The following is a 15,425-nucleotide window of genomic DNA, read 5'->3' as shown; positions in this document are numbered from 1 at the left end:
AATAAAAGCTCAGAGAAGTGAGGTGCACATCGCAGTGAAAATGCAAGGCCCCAGAGTTGTTGCTAATCAGACTAGACTTCATGCATTGGCAACAAAACCAGAACCTGGGTGTTAGGTCACCCAGAGCACCAGCTCTTCAAAAGTCCTTAACAAATTAGAGCTCTTTTCTCCCCCTCGATTAAAGAGACATGGCTAAAAATGCAAGGAACCCTGGAGTAGGTAACACTTTAAAATCACATTAAGAAGTAAACGATGGAAAGCTAGGTTTCATTGTAGAAGAGGCTAAATGAGGCCAAGAGGGAAGTAAGGATCCACAAGGCAAGGAGAGGAGGCTATATGGAAGGGCAGAAAATCTAAGGTTGTAACACTGTGCACTTAACATTCAGGTGCAGGCTGTATTTGCTGATACACTTTTATGGTCTCTCACTGAAAGCTCCAGAGAATGGTGACAACTGTTATTATTCTTTGATAAATATGCTCTCAAAACAAATTAACCTGAATCTGTTTCTTCAGGCCTAATGTATATTAGCACCTCTTTCTGGTAGCATCTGTACTCTACCAGACAACATGCAATCAAGATTTAAGAGACCAACATGGCTCCAAATAACTTGAATGTGGCATTTTATTCATTCATTTATCAGTAACACCTGTTCTGTGCAGAGTACTGCGTGGGGCACACAGATAAAATGACTCTGTCCCTGTTCTCAGTCGGTGACCTCTGGGTCTGTTGGGATGACAGAAAAAATAGTTAATGACAATCCACTTTGATCGGTGCTATGATAGATGTTAGTACAAGGTGCTGAGGAGTCACAGAGGTGATAGGAAGCATTCTGTTACAAAGTGAAGACTTATAACAGGTCCTGACTTATTTTATACTTTGTTGTTTTAAAGATGGCATTAACGCATGATTTACAATTTGGGTGTGTGTTGTGGCTAAAAAGACAGATTTGTGACCAGGAGCCCAGCTTCTCTGTGCACGTGTCAGGATGGAAAATTCTCTGTGGCTACAGCCTCTGTGTTTCAAGCTAGCTGCATTTTGGGATTCACCCTCTAAGATATACTGCCGACTACATTGCTTCTTATAGTCTACCTTTTAAAAGTGAAAATGTTCCCTCAAATCTTAGTTAATACACATATTCTTATGCCAATGGCTGCTTATTCTCTTCTGAGAAGTTGCACCCTCCTTCAGCCCACTGAAGAGGGTGTGAGGGCAGACAGCTGAGGGTAAGGCTTTCACTGTGTGTGGTTAATGTTTCATAATGTGGTAACTGTGGTTTGATTTGCCTCATGGGAGATCTGACAACAGTGCAGATCTAGAATGAAGTATTTCTGTACTTCCAGGAGGTTTGGTCCCTGCTATTTGTTTCAGTGCATTAAATGGTGTGAATGTGTACAATGTAGGGACGGTATTATCTGTACCCTAGAATTCAGGGAGCATTCTGCATCTGATTACTTAATTGTCATAGACCTTCTCTACCATGGTTCAGAAAGTTAAGGAAAATGCTTTTACTGTAATAGAGTAGTATTTAAAGATTTCCGTTAAGTCTACCTAGATCAGTACATTTTAACTTGTGCATGGTTGATTAATATAATCATTTGCCTAAAAGAAGAAATCTAAAGTAGTTTAGACATAAATATTAATTTAAGGGAAAGTGGTCTCCATCTAGTGCTGTGCACTGTAGTTTCAGTGTAGCTATACAATGCTATGTAATGCTTACAGAGTACTTTTTCTAGCCAGTGGACTTTGTCTAAAACCACTGCTGTTCCAGAATTAATATGCATGCACATGTGGCTCAGGAGGACATTCACTTGCTCCCTCATTCATCCATCAAGTATTTCCTGAGCACCAGCTGTATGCCAGGCACAGTGCCAACTCAGGGGGCGCTATTTTCTAGGAACATTCAATGCAGAAGGAGAAGGAGACAGAGCTAACTCTGACACACATGTGTGCACCATGGCAGAATGAACAGAGAGCTCTGGTGATGACATTAATTTTGTATACGTTGAGGCTGATATTTGAAATCAGTTCAAATGATAATCAGTAGATTGTGTAGAGACAGTTGGTTTGATTTTCCATTAGGTTAGATTTCTACCTCTCATCAGATACAAAAATAAATTCCAGACAGGTTAAAGATTTAAATATCTTTTGAATGATTTAGATATAAAATCACTAAAAAAAACCCCAGGAGAACAGTTTACAACTGTTGTGAGGAGAAGTCCATTCGTAGAGTAACACTAGTGGCAAAAAGAGATTAAGAAAGTGATTGACATGGGCTTCCCTTCCCTGGTGGTGCAGTGGTTGAGAGTCCGCCTGCCGATGCAGGGGACACGGGTTCATGCCCCGGTCCGGGAAGATCCCACATGCCGCGAAGCGGCTGGGCTCGTGAGCCATGGCTGCTGAGCCTGTGCGTCCGGAGCCTGTGCTCCACAACAGGAGAGGCCACAACAGTGAGAGGCCCGCGTACCACAAAAAAAAAAAAAAAGAAAATGATTGACAGATTTAACTAAATATAATTGAAGGTAGCATAAACAACCTGGCACATCAAAGGTGCTTGTGAAATTTCCTAGTAGAAAAATGTTTAGATTGAAATACCAAATGCTGAAGTGATGTTTGAACTGCTATGCAGTCATCCTCACATTTCGTAACAACATTGAAGATGAGCAAATTGAGTAAAATATTTGATAAAACGGCAATATTCTTAACATACCAAGATCTTTTACAAATGAAAAAGAATGACAAATGCCCAGTAGACAGGGGAAAAAAGGAAAAAGTGCATAGAACATACAAATAGCTATTAAATATATGGGAAAGTGGTCCACCACAAAATATTTGAATACAGTTGTTTAAAACTAAAATGAAATGTCATTGTGACTCAAGAGAATGACAAAAATGGCCTATGCACATTTAATGTCGAAGTAATTGGTCCATTATTTCTGGAGGGTGACCAACCTGGCAGTATGTTTGAAAGAGAATGTATATTCTCTTTGATCCATCAAGTCTAAGAAATTATCCTGCAGAAGTAATAGTATACTGTCCAAAGTTGGTTACAGAATTAGTTTTGAAATAACAAAAAATTGGGAGCTGCCTTCATCAGGGGATCCATGTTAAATAGGGTAAGGAGACTTCTTGATTGGATTAAGAGCTTGGCTCTAGCACTGATTAACCCCTAGTTCATTCCAAGTTATCTGTTTTTACTTTGTAGAAAAACAATATTAAATTTTAAAAAATGGAACACCAGATTACATAGTATATGAACCCATTTATGTAAATATATATACATATATTTGTGTATGTGATATGGGTATTTATCTATGCACTGTTAAAAATCTATAACCCTGTCTTATGCTTCTGGTGTTTCTTAGGGATCACACAATAAATTACACTCCTTTTAACACATACCAAAGTGAAATAGTTGTTGCCTAAGGGGTTACGAGAGTAACAGGACCATTCACTTGTAGCATATGTATTAAATTTTTCATAAAATTCATATAATTGGAAAAATCAGTAAAGACATTTCCATGTTGGTGGGAAATACTTGAAGGTGGGAATCTGGTAGAAGTTATGTGGCCCTGTTTTTTAAAACTTTAAAGAGCCAAAATTTTTATCACAGAGGAAGCATCTGTTTCTGTGTGCTTGTATGAATCAGATCGAACCATGCAAGATATAAATTCATGACATGACAGTGTAAGAACAATGTCAAATTTTAGAATGTTGCTAAATGGATCTGCAAAACTTTTGCTCTCAAATCTCCCAGTGCCCCAAAATCTAAGTTGATGTCATTAGCTGGCTTGTTTTCCTACAAGTCCATTGAATAAAGTTTCCCTGGCCTCTTTTTCTCTGGAGAAATCAGAAATTAGCAAGGCATTGGTCGAGGGGGGAAAAGGGGGCAAAAAAGGAAAAGCATGAATTTTTGTCTGGCTCTGATTTACACATTTGTGTCTTACAGGCTTATTTCCATCTGGGAATCAATGAAAAATTAGGACTCTGCGGAAGGCCAGATAGGCCCATTGGCTGCCTCGGTACATCAAAGGTACTCATGAAATTTCCTTGTAGAGCAGTGTTCAGATTGTAATACCACAGACGGGAATGATGTTTGACCTGCTATGCATCCATTCTCACATTTCATCATATACTTGGGCTAATTATCTGAATTATTATTTTCTACAAGTAAATATCAGTAATCAGTTTTGGGGCTTTCCTGGTGGCACAGTGGTTGAGAGTCCGCCTGCTGATGCAGGGGACATGAGTTCGTGTCCTGGTCCGGGAAGATCCCACATGCCGTGGAGTGGCTAGACCCGTGAGCCATGGCCGCTGAGCCTGCGCATCCGGAGCCTGTGCTCCGCAATGGCAGAGGCCACAACAGTGAGAGGCCCGCGTACCGCAAAATAAAAAAAAAATAATAATAATAATTAGTTTTGTGTGATACCACAAACTCTTCTAAAAATAGATAAGCGTCTCACTGCTCTATTGTTTCTGAGCCTTCTAAGATACCTGATTAGTAAGATACCTGATACCTGATAGTAGTATTTGCTCAAACGGAGGCTTTTTCCCTTATAGTAGAGGTGGACTACTTTATTAGCATACTGAGTCAGTCAAGAAGCTGTACCTTCTTAATATTATGTAGATTTTATAAGATTATTTTGTTTGCTTATTCAGAATTAAACATCAGTTTTAATTTTTATTAGGACTTATAGTACTGTACGTTTGCCTTTGGTCTGTTTTATTTATTTTTTTTATTATTTTTTTAATTTATCCCTTACAGATTTATCGCATTCTAGGAAAGACTGTGGTTTGTTACCCTATCATCTTTGACCTAAGTGATTTCTACATGTCTCAAGATGTTTTACTGCTGATAGATGACATAAAGGTAGCTTCAGAACACCTTTTAATTGAAATGGGATGACTTTGTTTCTAGTTATTTCTATCATATGTTGTTAAATTAAGTGCTCCTGGGTCTATGATACTGGGTTAATACAGTATCAAATATGAAAGTAAAACAACATCTGCATAGCTTTGGGGAGTTAAATTACTTGCAGCATTAGAATAATAGATGTATTCTGTTTTATATAAAGTTGTATGACTTGTCTACCTTCTACAAATGGAATGAAAGGATATATACTGTAGTTGTAAACGCAGAGGGGGAACTGTTTTGGAAACCATGTTCATACGACAGTAAGTTTATCCCTTTTTGAACAAAAGTTGAGTTACCAAAATGATTTTATTTATGAAGAATTTCAAGTAAAACCTCAGCTAACTCATTATACCCACTCAGTTAAAATCTCCTCCACTCCCTTTTTCATTTGCAGAGTAGAAAAGCTTAGGGTCATGGCCCAGAGCATGAAGTCTGGAGCCAGATTTCATTTGTTAAAATCTTGACTCTACTGTTTACCAGCTCTGTGATCTTGGGCAACTTAGTTAACTTCTCTGTGTCCCTGTTTTCTCATCTGTATAACTGAATAGGGCTGCCCTGAGGATTAGGAGTTCATATATGCAAAGCCCTCAGCATAGTGCCTGGCACATAGTGAAGTGTTATGTATGTCTTTGATGGGATGATGATGATGATGATGATGATGATAATAGAAATTGAGTCAAGTAAGGAACTCTTCATGTTTCCAATGGTCTGTATAGATTCACCCCAATCTCTTCTACCGGCTGTAATATAAATCTACAGTAACGTGGAGTGAGAATTAATCTTCTGGGTTGATTTTCCTTTCCTGGGACCATTCTCGAACTGTATTTATTAGGCCTCAAAAAAAGGGGGGGTGCAGCCTTAAAACATGTGTGATCTGACTATTTTTAAGAACGAAATTTAAAATCAAAATGGTTTCTAGCTTAACTTGTATGTATTAGAACATTTCTACCCCTAAGTAGTCTATCTTATCCAGGGTTTGATTGTGAATTATCTTGATATAGAAGAGTTTTGTTGGTTCTTTGCCACTAATGGTTAAGCATCCTGATCAGCTCAGATACTGCGCCATTACATCCTGCCTCATTCTTATGTTTTAATAGAATGCACTACAGTTTATTAAGCAATACTGGAAAATGCATGGACATCCACTTTTCCTTGTTCTCATCCGGGAAGACAATATAAGGTAGGTGGATGAAAGAGTTGAGGTGCATGCATCTCATCACCATTAACACTGTGAATCCTTTGGAAGCAGGGCCTCCTTGTATTTTTATATCCATCTCAGCGTGTGACAGAGTGTTTTGCGTATGTAAAGGGTACTTAGTACTAGATTATTAATTTCTCATTCTGTTGTTCATATGCACATTTTGTTTATCTGTTTATATTTTTCAGAGGTAGCCGATTCAATCCCATATTAGATATGCTGGCAGCTTTTAAGAACGGAGTGGTTGGAGGAGTCAAAGTTCATGTTGATCGTCTACAGGTAGTCTTCTGAATTTCAGTGTTTCTGTTTCCAGCACAATTAATCCACAGATACAGCTATGTTTCTTAATTATATTCTGTGGAAGGTTTTTGTCTGAAGGTTTTTTCTGTTTGTTTGTTTGTTTGTTTGCGGTACGCGGGCCTCTCACTGTTGTGGCCCCTCCCGTTGCGGAGCACAGGCTCCGGACGTGCAGGCTCAGCGGCCGTGGCTCACGGGCCCAGCCGCTCCGCGGCATGTGGGATCCTCCCGGACCGGGGCACGAACCCGCGTCCCCTGCATCGGCAGGCGGACTCTCAACCACTGCGCCACCAGGGAAGCCCTGTCTGAAGGTTTTATTCCCTGTCTACCTTCCCGTTCCTATTGTCATCACCCCATTTATCTGATCCCTCCAATCTGACGCTTGAGCGATTGCAGTGGTTTCCCACCAGAATTTCAGACTTTCAGAGATCATCTCTGACCTCAGTTTTGCATCTGAGGAACCTGGGGTCCAGAGTGGCGAAGTGACCTGCTGTATGACCTCAGGTTCTTTGACTCTCTGGTCCAGTGCTCTGTTCCCTACCACACAGTGACGTCCAACCTGGAGATAATCCTTGTTCCGTTCAGAAGTTTACAGCATTATTTTCATAGCGCCTAAATAACAGAAGCCCTTTGTGGTTCCCTATAACCATAGCAGCCTCTCTGTCCACAGTTATCTCCTACTAAACATTCTTTCTGCTTCAGCCAATACAGATTACTTACTGTGTTCTCAACCTTGTGAGGTTCTGCCCCTTTCTGCTCACTCCATTTCCTCTGCCTGGAGTAGCTTCCCTTCTTTCAACATCACTGGGCTTTGAAGTCTTACCAAACTTTAAAGACCAGTTCTGCAGAATCACTCAGACCAGAAATGATACTTTTCTTTTTTAATATCCTTTTATGACCTTTAACATAAACTATTCAAATTGTAGTCCATTATCGACTTATTTCCTTTAAAAAGTTGTGATCATTCCATACTCTTTTATGTAGTAGATACTCAATATTGAGTAAGAAAGAGGAAAATTTATAAACAGGGACCTGTGTATGTAATGTGGTAAATGGCATGTTTACATAATCATTCACTGGTGCTTGTATTGGCTTGGCCAAAAAGTTCATTCGGGTTTTTCCACAAGATATTACAGAAACGAATTTTTTGGCCAACCTAATATTTTGCATACTTGATTGATTTTTACCTAAGTTTTTATCTTTTCCCCTTATTTTTTATTGTTTTGTCTTTTTGTAATGCTTCGTGGGGCAATTTCTTTGTTATTTATCATGTAGCTCCTCTGTTGAGTTTTGTGTTTTGGCTATCATGTTTTTAATTTTCCCAGTCATAGTATCTTGTCCTTTTTTTCCTGGGTATTATATTTTGTCTTATCCTTCTGAGAACATTAACTAGAGAGCTTTGGAAATTTTCCCTTACTACATTATCTCTTTCAGGTTTTTTTTCTCTGTTTTGGGGGGCTCAGTCTTTCATGTTGGAGACATTTGTCAGATGTCTGGTAATCTTTAGCTATCCTTTCATTTTTAAGAGTGAAAGAATAAATGTTCGTTGGAAGGTGTGTGTTTGGGAACAAGGATCGTTGTCATGATGAATTTACTTGTAAAGTAGTCTGGTGGCAAAGGCCCTTTTTTTTTTTTTTTTTTGCGGTACGCGGGCCTCTCACTGTTGTGGCCTCTCCCATTGCGGAGCACAGGCTCCGGACGCGCAGGCTCCAGCGGCCATGGCTTACGGGCCCAGACGCTCCGCGGCATGTGGGATCCTCCCGGACCGGGGCACGAACCCGCGTCCCCTGCATCGGCAGGCGGACGCTCAGCCACTGCGCCACCAGGGAAGCCCCAAAGGCCCTTTTTGCTGGGGAAAATACAGGTGCCAATATCTGGATATCTTTTTCTCCTCTGCTCTTCAGTTTCCCCAGAAAATAAACATCTAGCCTTCTGCTTGAAGGGCATACATTTTGCTTCCATGTCCTGAGAGCAGGGTTGGGGAGGTGAGCCAGGGATTTTGCACTGTGCTGTATATTATCAGAAACATCTCTCATTGGGACAGCTGTTTCACAAGTTGTCTCCCTCTACCGATGCAGATTCAGAAGACAATAAAATAGTACATTATCATATTGTCCAGGATACTTACAACAGCACAGATTATTTTCACATAGACAGCACAAGTGGCTTAATTCTGACAGCACAGATGCTGCACCACGAGTTCGTGCAACACTGCACTTTGAAAGTCAGAGCAATGAATAATGGCTTCCCATCACTAAGCAGTGAAGTCTTTGTTTATATCTACATCTTGAACATAAATGACAGCTCTCCAATTTTTAATCGGCTCATTTATGAGTCTTTCACTTAATCCATTGTTTAATCTTTTTTTTTACATTTTTATTGGAGTATAATTGCTTTACAATGGTGTGTTAGTTTCTGCTTTATAACAAAGTGAATCAGTTATACATATACCTATGTTCCCATATCTCTTCCCTCTTGCATCTCCCTCCCTCGCACCCTCCCTATCCCACCCCTCTAGGTGGTCACAAAGCACCAAGCTGATCTCCCTGTGCCATGCAGCTGCTTCCCACTAGCTATCTATTTTACGTTTGGTAGTATATATATGTCCATGCCATGCTCTCACTTTGTCACAGCTTACCCTTCCCCCTCCCCATATCCTCAAGTCCATTCTCTAGTAGGTCTGTATTTTATTCCTGTCTTACCCCTAGGTTCTTCATGATATTTTTTTTCTTAGATTCCATATATATGTGTTAGCATATGGTATTTGTCTTTCTCTTTCTGACTTACTTCACTCTGTATGACAGACTCTAGGTCCATCCACCTCACTATGAATAACTCAATTTCTTTTATTTTTATGGCGGAGTAATATTCCATTGTATATATGTGCCACATCTTCTTTATCCAGTCATCTGATGATGGACACTTAGGTTGTTTCCATCTCCTGGCTATTGTAAGTAGAGCTGCAATGAACATTTTGGTACATGTCTCTTTCTGAATTATGGTTTTCTCAGGGTATATGCCTAGTAGTGGGATTGCTGGGTCATATGGTAGTTCTATTTGTAGTTTTATAAGGAACCTCCATACTGTTCTGCATAGTGGCTGTACCAATTCACATTCCCACCAGCAGTGCAAGAAGGTTCCCTTTTCTCCACACCCTCTCCAGCATTTATTGTTTCTAGATTTTTTGATGATGGCCATTCTGACCGGTGTGAGATGATATCTCATTGTAGTTTTGATTTGCATTTCTCTAATGATTAATGATGTTGAGCATTTTTTCATGTGTTTATTGGCAGTCTGTATATCTTCTTTGGAGAAATGTCTGTTTAGGTCTTCTGCTCATTTTTGGATTGGGTTGTTTGTTTTTTCATTATTGAGCTGCATGAGCTGCTTATAAATGTTGGAGATTAATCCTTTGTCAGTTGCTTCATTTGCAAATATTTTCTCCCAATCTGAGGGTTGTCTTTTCGTCTTGTTTTTGGTTTCCTTTGCTGTGCAAAAGCTTTGATATTTCATTAGGTCCCATCTGTTTATTTTTCTTTTTCTTTCCATTTCTCTAGGAGGTGGGTCAAAAGGATCTTGCTGTGATTTATGTCACAGAGTGTTCTGCCTATGTTTTCCTCTAAAAGTTTGATAGTGTCTGGCCTTACATTTAGGTCTTTAATCCATTTTGAGTTTATTTTTGTGTATGGTGTTAGGGAATGTTCTAATCTCATACTTTTACATGTAGCTGTCCAGTTTTCCCAGAACCACTTATTGAAGAGACAGTCTTTTCTCCACTGTATATTCTTGCCTCCTTTATCAAAGATAAGGTGATCATATGTGCGTGGGTTTATCTCTGGGCTTTCTATCCTGTTCCATTGATCTATATTTCTGTTTTTGTGCCAGTACCATACTGTCTTGATTACTGTAGCTTTGTAGTATAGTCTGAAGTCAGGGAGCCTGATTCCTCCAGCTCCGTTTTTCTTTCCCAAGATTGCTTTGGCTATTCGGGGTCTTTGGTGTTTCCATACAAATTGTGAAATTTTTTGTTCTAGTTCTGTGAAAAGTGCCAGTGGTAGTTTGATAGGGATTGCATTGAATCTGTAGATTGCTTTGGGTAGTAGAGTCATTTTCACAATGTTGATTCTTCCAATCCAAGAACATGGTACATCTCTCCATCTATTTGTATCATCTTTAATTTCTTTCATCAGTGTCTTATAATTTTCTGCATACAGGTCTTTTGTCTCCTTAGGTAGGTTTATTCCTAGATATTTTTTTCTTTTTGTTGCAATGGTAAATGGGGGTGTTTCCTTGATTTCACTTTCAGATTTTTCATCATTAGTATATAGGAATGCCAGAGATATCTGTGCATTAATTTTGTATCCTGCAACTTTACCAAATTCATTGATGAGCTCTAGTAGTTTTCTGGTAGCATCTTTAGGATTCTCTATGTATAGTATCATGTCATCTGCAAACAGTGACAGCTTTACTTCTTCTTTTCCAATTTGGATTCCCTTTATTTCTTTTTCTTCTCTGATTGCTGTGGCTAAAACTCCAAAACTGTGTTGAATAAGAGTGGTGAGAGTGGGCAACCTTGTCTTCTTCCTGATCTTAGAGGAAATGGTTTCAGTTTTTCACCATTGAGGATGATGTTGGCTGTGGGTTTGTCATATATGGCCTTTATTATGTTGAGGAAAGTTCCCTCTGTGCCTACTTTCTGTAGGGTTTTTATCATAAATGGGTGTTGAATTTTGTCAAAAACTTTCTCTGCATCTATTGAGATGATCATATGGTTTTTCTCCTTCAATTTTTTAATAAGGTGTATCCCATTGATTGATTTGCCTATATTGAATAATCCTTGCATTCCTGGGATAAATCCCACTTGATTATGATGTATGATCCTTTTAATGTGCTTTGGGATTCTGTTTGCTAGTATTTTGTTGAGGATTTTTGCATCTATGTTCATCAGTGATATTGGCCTGTAGTTTTCTTTCTTTGTGACATCTTTGTCTGGTTTTGGTATCAGGGTGATGGTGGCCTCATAGAATGAGTTTGGGAGTATTCCTCCCTCTGCTATATTTTGGAAGAGTTTGAGAGGGGTAGGTGTTAGCTCTTCTCTAAATGTTTGATAGAATTTGCTTATGGAACCATCTGGTCCTGGGCTTTTGTTTGTTGGAAGATTTTTTTTTTTTTTTTTTTTTTTTGTGGTACGTGGGCCTCTCACTGTTGTGGCCTCTCCCGTCGTGGAGCACAGGCTCTGCACGCGCAGGCCCAGCAGCCATGGCTCACAGACCCAGCCACTCTGCGGGGTGTGGGATCCTCCTGGACCGGGGCACGAACCCGTGTCCCCTGCATCGGCAGGCCGCTCTCAACCACTGCGCCACCAGGGAAGCCCTGTTGGAAGATTTTTAATTACAGTTTCAATATCAGTGCTTGTGATTGGTCTGTTCATATTTTCTACATACTTAGGTTTTTGTTTGTTTATTGTCTACTTAATTTTGTTCATGCTATATCCTCAATACCTAGCGTAGTGCTTGGCATATATCGGTGTCCAGTAAATATTCGTCTAACAGATTAGTTAATTAGAGAGCAGTATGTGTAGGTGTAAGCCTGCATCCTAGGAAATATCACTCTATAGACTTCCATTGTGCTTGGCACTGCTCTCTGCCCAGGCACAGACTGCTCTCAGACCCTGACTGTGGCTGGGCCACATAAAAATGTGCATATCAGTTGCATGTTTGGCCTTTCTCACTCAAACTCTGCATGGAGGCTTTAGTACGATTGCTGGTAACATGTCCATCCTGCGATTTGTAGTGGCTATTTGTTGATGAGCTACTTTATGAGTTTTCACTAGAAGAGAAGGCAGCACAACTCTGGGTGGTTAGCCAACAAGAGCAACATTCCCTATATCCTGTTGCTTCACATTTGAAATGAACAGTGAGAAAATAGAGAAAGAAATATATTTAAGACTGAAAAATTAACTTTTTTTTAAAATAATAATTTATGGCTTATTTTCTGGGCAGTACATTTCTCACTTTTATTTGACAGTTCATCAGATAATTAGAAGTGACACATAGTGCTAAAAATCATTGTGGGTTATCATTCATTTATACATTCACCATGAACCACTGACAGAAAACAACTGTGTTCAACTTTGGCCTCATTTAGTTTGCTCAAGCTATAATCAGGAACTAAGGGAATATAAAATGACCAAATATTGGTTTCCAGAATGTAAATAATCAACACCTTCATGAAAAATGGAGGGTTGGCAGTGTCTCATCATTGGATAGCCCTGAAATATATTACTGTAGCAAAATCCAAGCATAATTATCTTTTCTGAAGACAACATTGGTATTTCATGAGTTTTTTTATTTCAAAATTTTATTTTCTAACATTTTAATAAATACTGAATTTTAATTGAGCTTAAAAATAAATAAGAGGATGGGAAGAAAAACAATTCATCTCATGTTGATTCTGCTATTTATTATGACTCATGAACTTGTAGCTTGATGTGTATGTTCTATTTCAGGGGGTTTTGTTGTCTGTGAAAATCTGTCTGATTATAGAATGCTCATTTAAGAAGTTACTTAAAAATCATGTATATTTTTTCAGTAAACTTTTTAAAAAGTATTACGTATTTACAGAAAAGTATGTACGTAGATCATAAGGTTGCAGCTTGCTGAATTTAAGAGCTGTGACCCTTTTCTCAATCACGTTTCAGACACTAATATCTGGAGCTGTGGTAGAACAACTTGACTTCTTACGAATCAGTGGCATAGAAGAGTAAGTTCTTTTAGGTTATTATTGTGTTTCTTGAGATTACATTAGGAATGCAGGGAATCTGAAACTTTTTCTTTTAAATTCTAGGCTTCCAGAATTTAAGAGTTTTGAGGAACTAGAAGTTCCCAAACATTCAAAAGTCAAACGACAAAGCAGCACCTCCAATGCTCCTGAACAAGAACAGCAGCCAGATGTCTCCATTACTGAATGGAAAAACAAACCCACCCATGAAATTCTTCAAAAACTGAATGTGAGGAAGATGCAATTCCCACATGGCCCTGAGTGAGACTGGCAGAGCAGGAACTCCCGGAGGCAAACCATATTTCTTCTTGTCCTCCCAGAGAAGGTTGTAGTTAACCTGGAGGTAGATGCCTGTCTGTACCTGAGGCAGTAATGAGAGGTAGTTCTCATGGTCTGATATTAGTGTGGATGTCTTAAAGATGCTTAAGGAGTGTGTTGTCTTGAGTAACCCATTAAAGAAGTATAGTTGCCTTTGGGATCTCCAGATTTCTCTTTCAGTGCCCTTTGTTGCCTTTTCCCAACCCAGGTCTTCTCTCCTGTCTCAGTTTTTAGGTCTAATGCTTTGAGTCTCTCCAGTTACCGAGGAAAGGAATCCTATAACTACATCCATATGAATATTATGTTAGCAACCTAGTATTATACCTTCCTTGAGGTTATTTTCATTTTAAAGGAGGAGGGGTGGGGGGTATAAGGTATAGTACCTATCAAAGGAAATGAAATTCTAATGGTAGAGCTATAAACACAGTGACATTTTATTAGACCATACAAATTTGAGCATGTAGGCTAAATATATAACCTGTCAGATACCAGTTCTTGTGATTGACCGATACTATCTATAGATCGACATAAGCATGAATATGATATAGTAGGCATAAAACATAATGCATATAATAAGTGGTCTACATACATCCCCTCCTTTCATCCTTCTCTCCACAGTGGGTTGACAGCAACGTGGTCTCCCATTTATGAACAAGTAAAGTCAAAAAGGGAGTGGTTAAATGACTTGGCCAAATCTCTCAGAGAGTGGCAGAATCAGTATTAATGCTTGTCGACAACATATTTTCTATTCATTACTTATCTTGTTTCCTGGAAAATTTGATTATTAAATCCTACTACCCCAGGAAGCTAGCTTGCCTACCCACTGTTTCCAAGATAGCTAAAATAAATAGTTGTATAATGTCATCTTACGTTTGGTAGTATATCAATGACATTTTATCTTTTCTCAATTGCATAACAGAATATTTCCTCTTTGCATCATGTGGTTTCATGATTAGTTACCTACTGTGGTAATTCTTGTACCCATTTCATTACAGTTACTCATAGTGATTTATATTTTCAGGACTGTAGTTGTCTGGCTAGCCAAGCCATCCTGCTGGGTATACTGCTCAAAAGAGAAGGGCCCAACTTCATCACAAAGGAAGGTAAGAGTACATGTCTAAGAGAACATCTTTAAATAAAAAGACCTCTCTATTTTTGAACTTATATCAAATATGCATAATGAATATCCACTAAAATGTTACAAGTTATTTTCTCCTCTATTAAACCTTTTTTTAAAAAAAACTTTTGAAAGGAAAATTCATACCCCCTTCTCTGATTGTCTGAATGCTGTTGGAACCTGGATTCTGCCTGTGACTGTTAACCTCTGATAACTCCATAGTTGTTTATTGACAGTTTCTGTTTCCAGTTTTACTTTCTGTATGTTTTCAAGAACAATATTCAATCATTATAGCTATAAAAATTAGCTCCTTGATGGTCTGCAGCAGCCATTTGAAATGGAACATGGCATTTAGTAGAATTGTACTCTCAAGACTGTTTACAAAAATAAATCATTCTAATAGTGTTCATGTCCACTCTGCATTAAGGATGAAGCCCAATTATCCCTGAAATCTGCACTTGTATGTTGAGTCACTACTCTAAGGAATCTTTGAATTCTACATCATGGTCTACTCCTGGCATTTTATAATGCAGAATAATGTAGGATACATTTCAAGTATTTAATGTCTAGCTACTCAAAATTTTTAGCTCATCTGGAAGTTCTCTGTCCAGAGATGCATATTGTTTGGTTAGAATTAGAAATTGAGTTGATATTCTAAACAGCAAAGTAATTAATAAAACTTATAGTTCTGGTAGTGAACTAAACATAATTGTTTATTCAAATAAGGTCTACTTAGTTTTTGCATTATTGTAGCTAAGACATAACTGTCTTGAGTATTATACAGTGAATTGAATAGTCTTAA

At 38.7% G+C, this 15,425-nt stretch overlaps 1 protein-coding gene across 6 annotated transcripts in view; it reads left to right on the top strand.

Annotated features, from left to right (window-relative positions):
* Positions 1–15,425, top strand: part of PHKB (phosphorylase kinase regulatory subunit beta) — a 202,563-nt gene that overhangs the window by 154,323 nt on the left and 32,815 nt on the right. For all 6 annotated transcript variants that reach the window (XM_082607431.1, XM_082607432.1, XM_082607427.1 and 3 more), the window contains 7 exons: positions 3,948–4,031; positions 4,764–4,868; positions 6,011–6,093; positions 6,300–6,390; positions 13,109–13,170; positions 13,255–13,417; positions 14,528–14,609. In XM_082607431.1, the coding sequence (XP_082463557.1) occupies positions 3,948–4,031; positions 4,764–4,868; positions 6,011–6,093; positions 6,300–6,390; positions 13,109–13,170; positions 13,255–13,417; positions 14,528–14,609 (670 nt within the window). The remainder of the gene's footprint in view (positions 1–3,947; positions 4,032–4,763; positions 4,869–6,010; positions 6,094–6,299; positions 6,391–13,108; positions 13,171–13,254; positions 13,418–14,527; positions 14,610–15,425) is intronic.

Source organism: Mesoplodon mirus (genome assembly GCF_964341445.2).
Source record: "Mesoplodon mirus genome assembly, chromosome: 19".
NCBI lineage: Eukaryota > Metazoa > Chordata > Mammalia > Artiodactyla > Ziphiidae > Mesoplodon > Mesoplodon mirus.
This window is presented reverse-complemented; position numbering and strand designations above follow the sequence as displayed.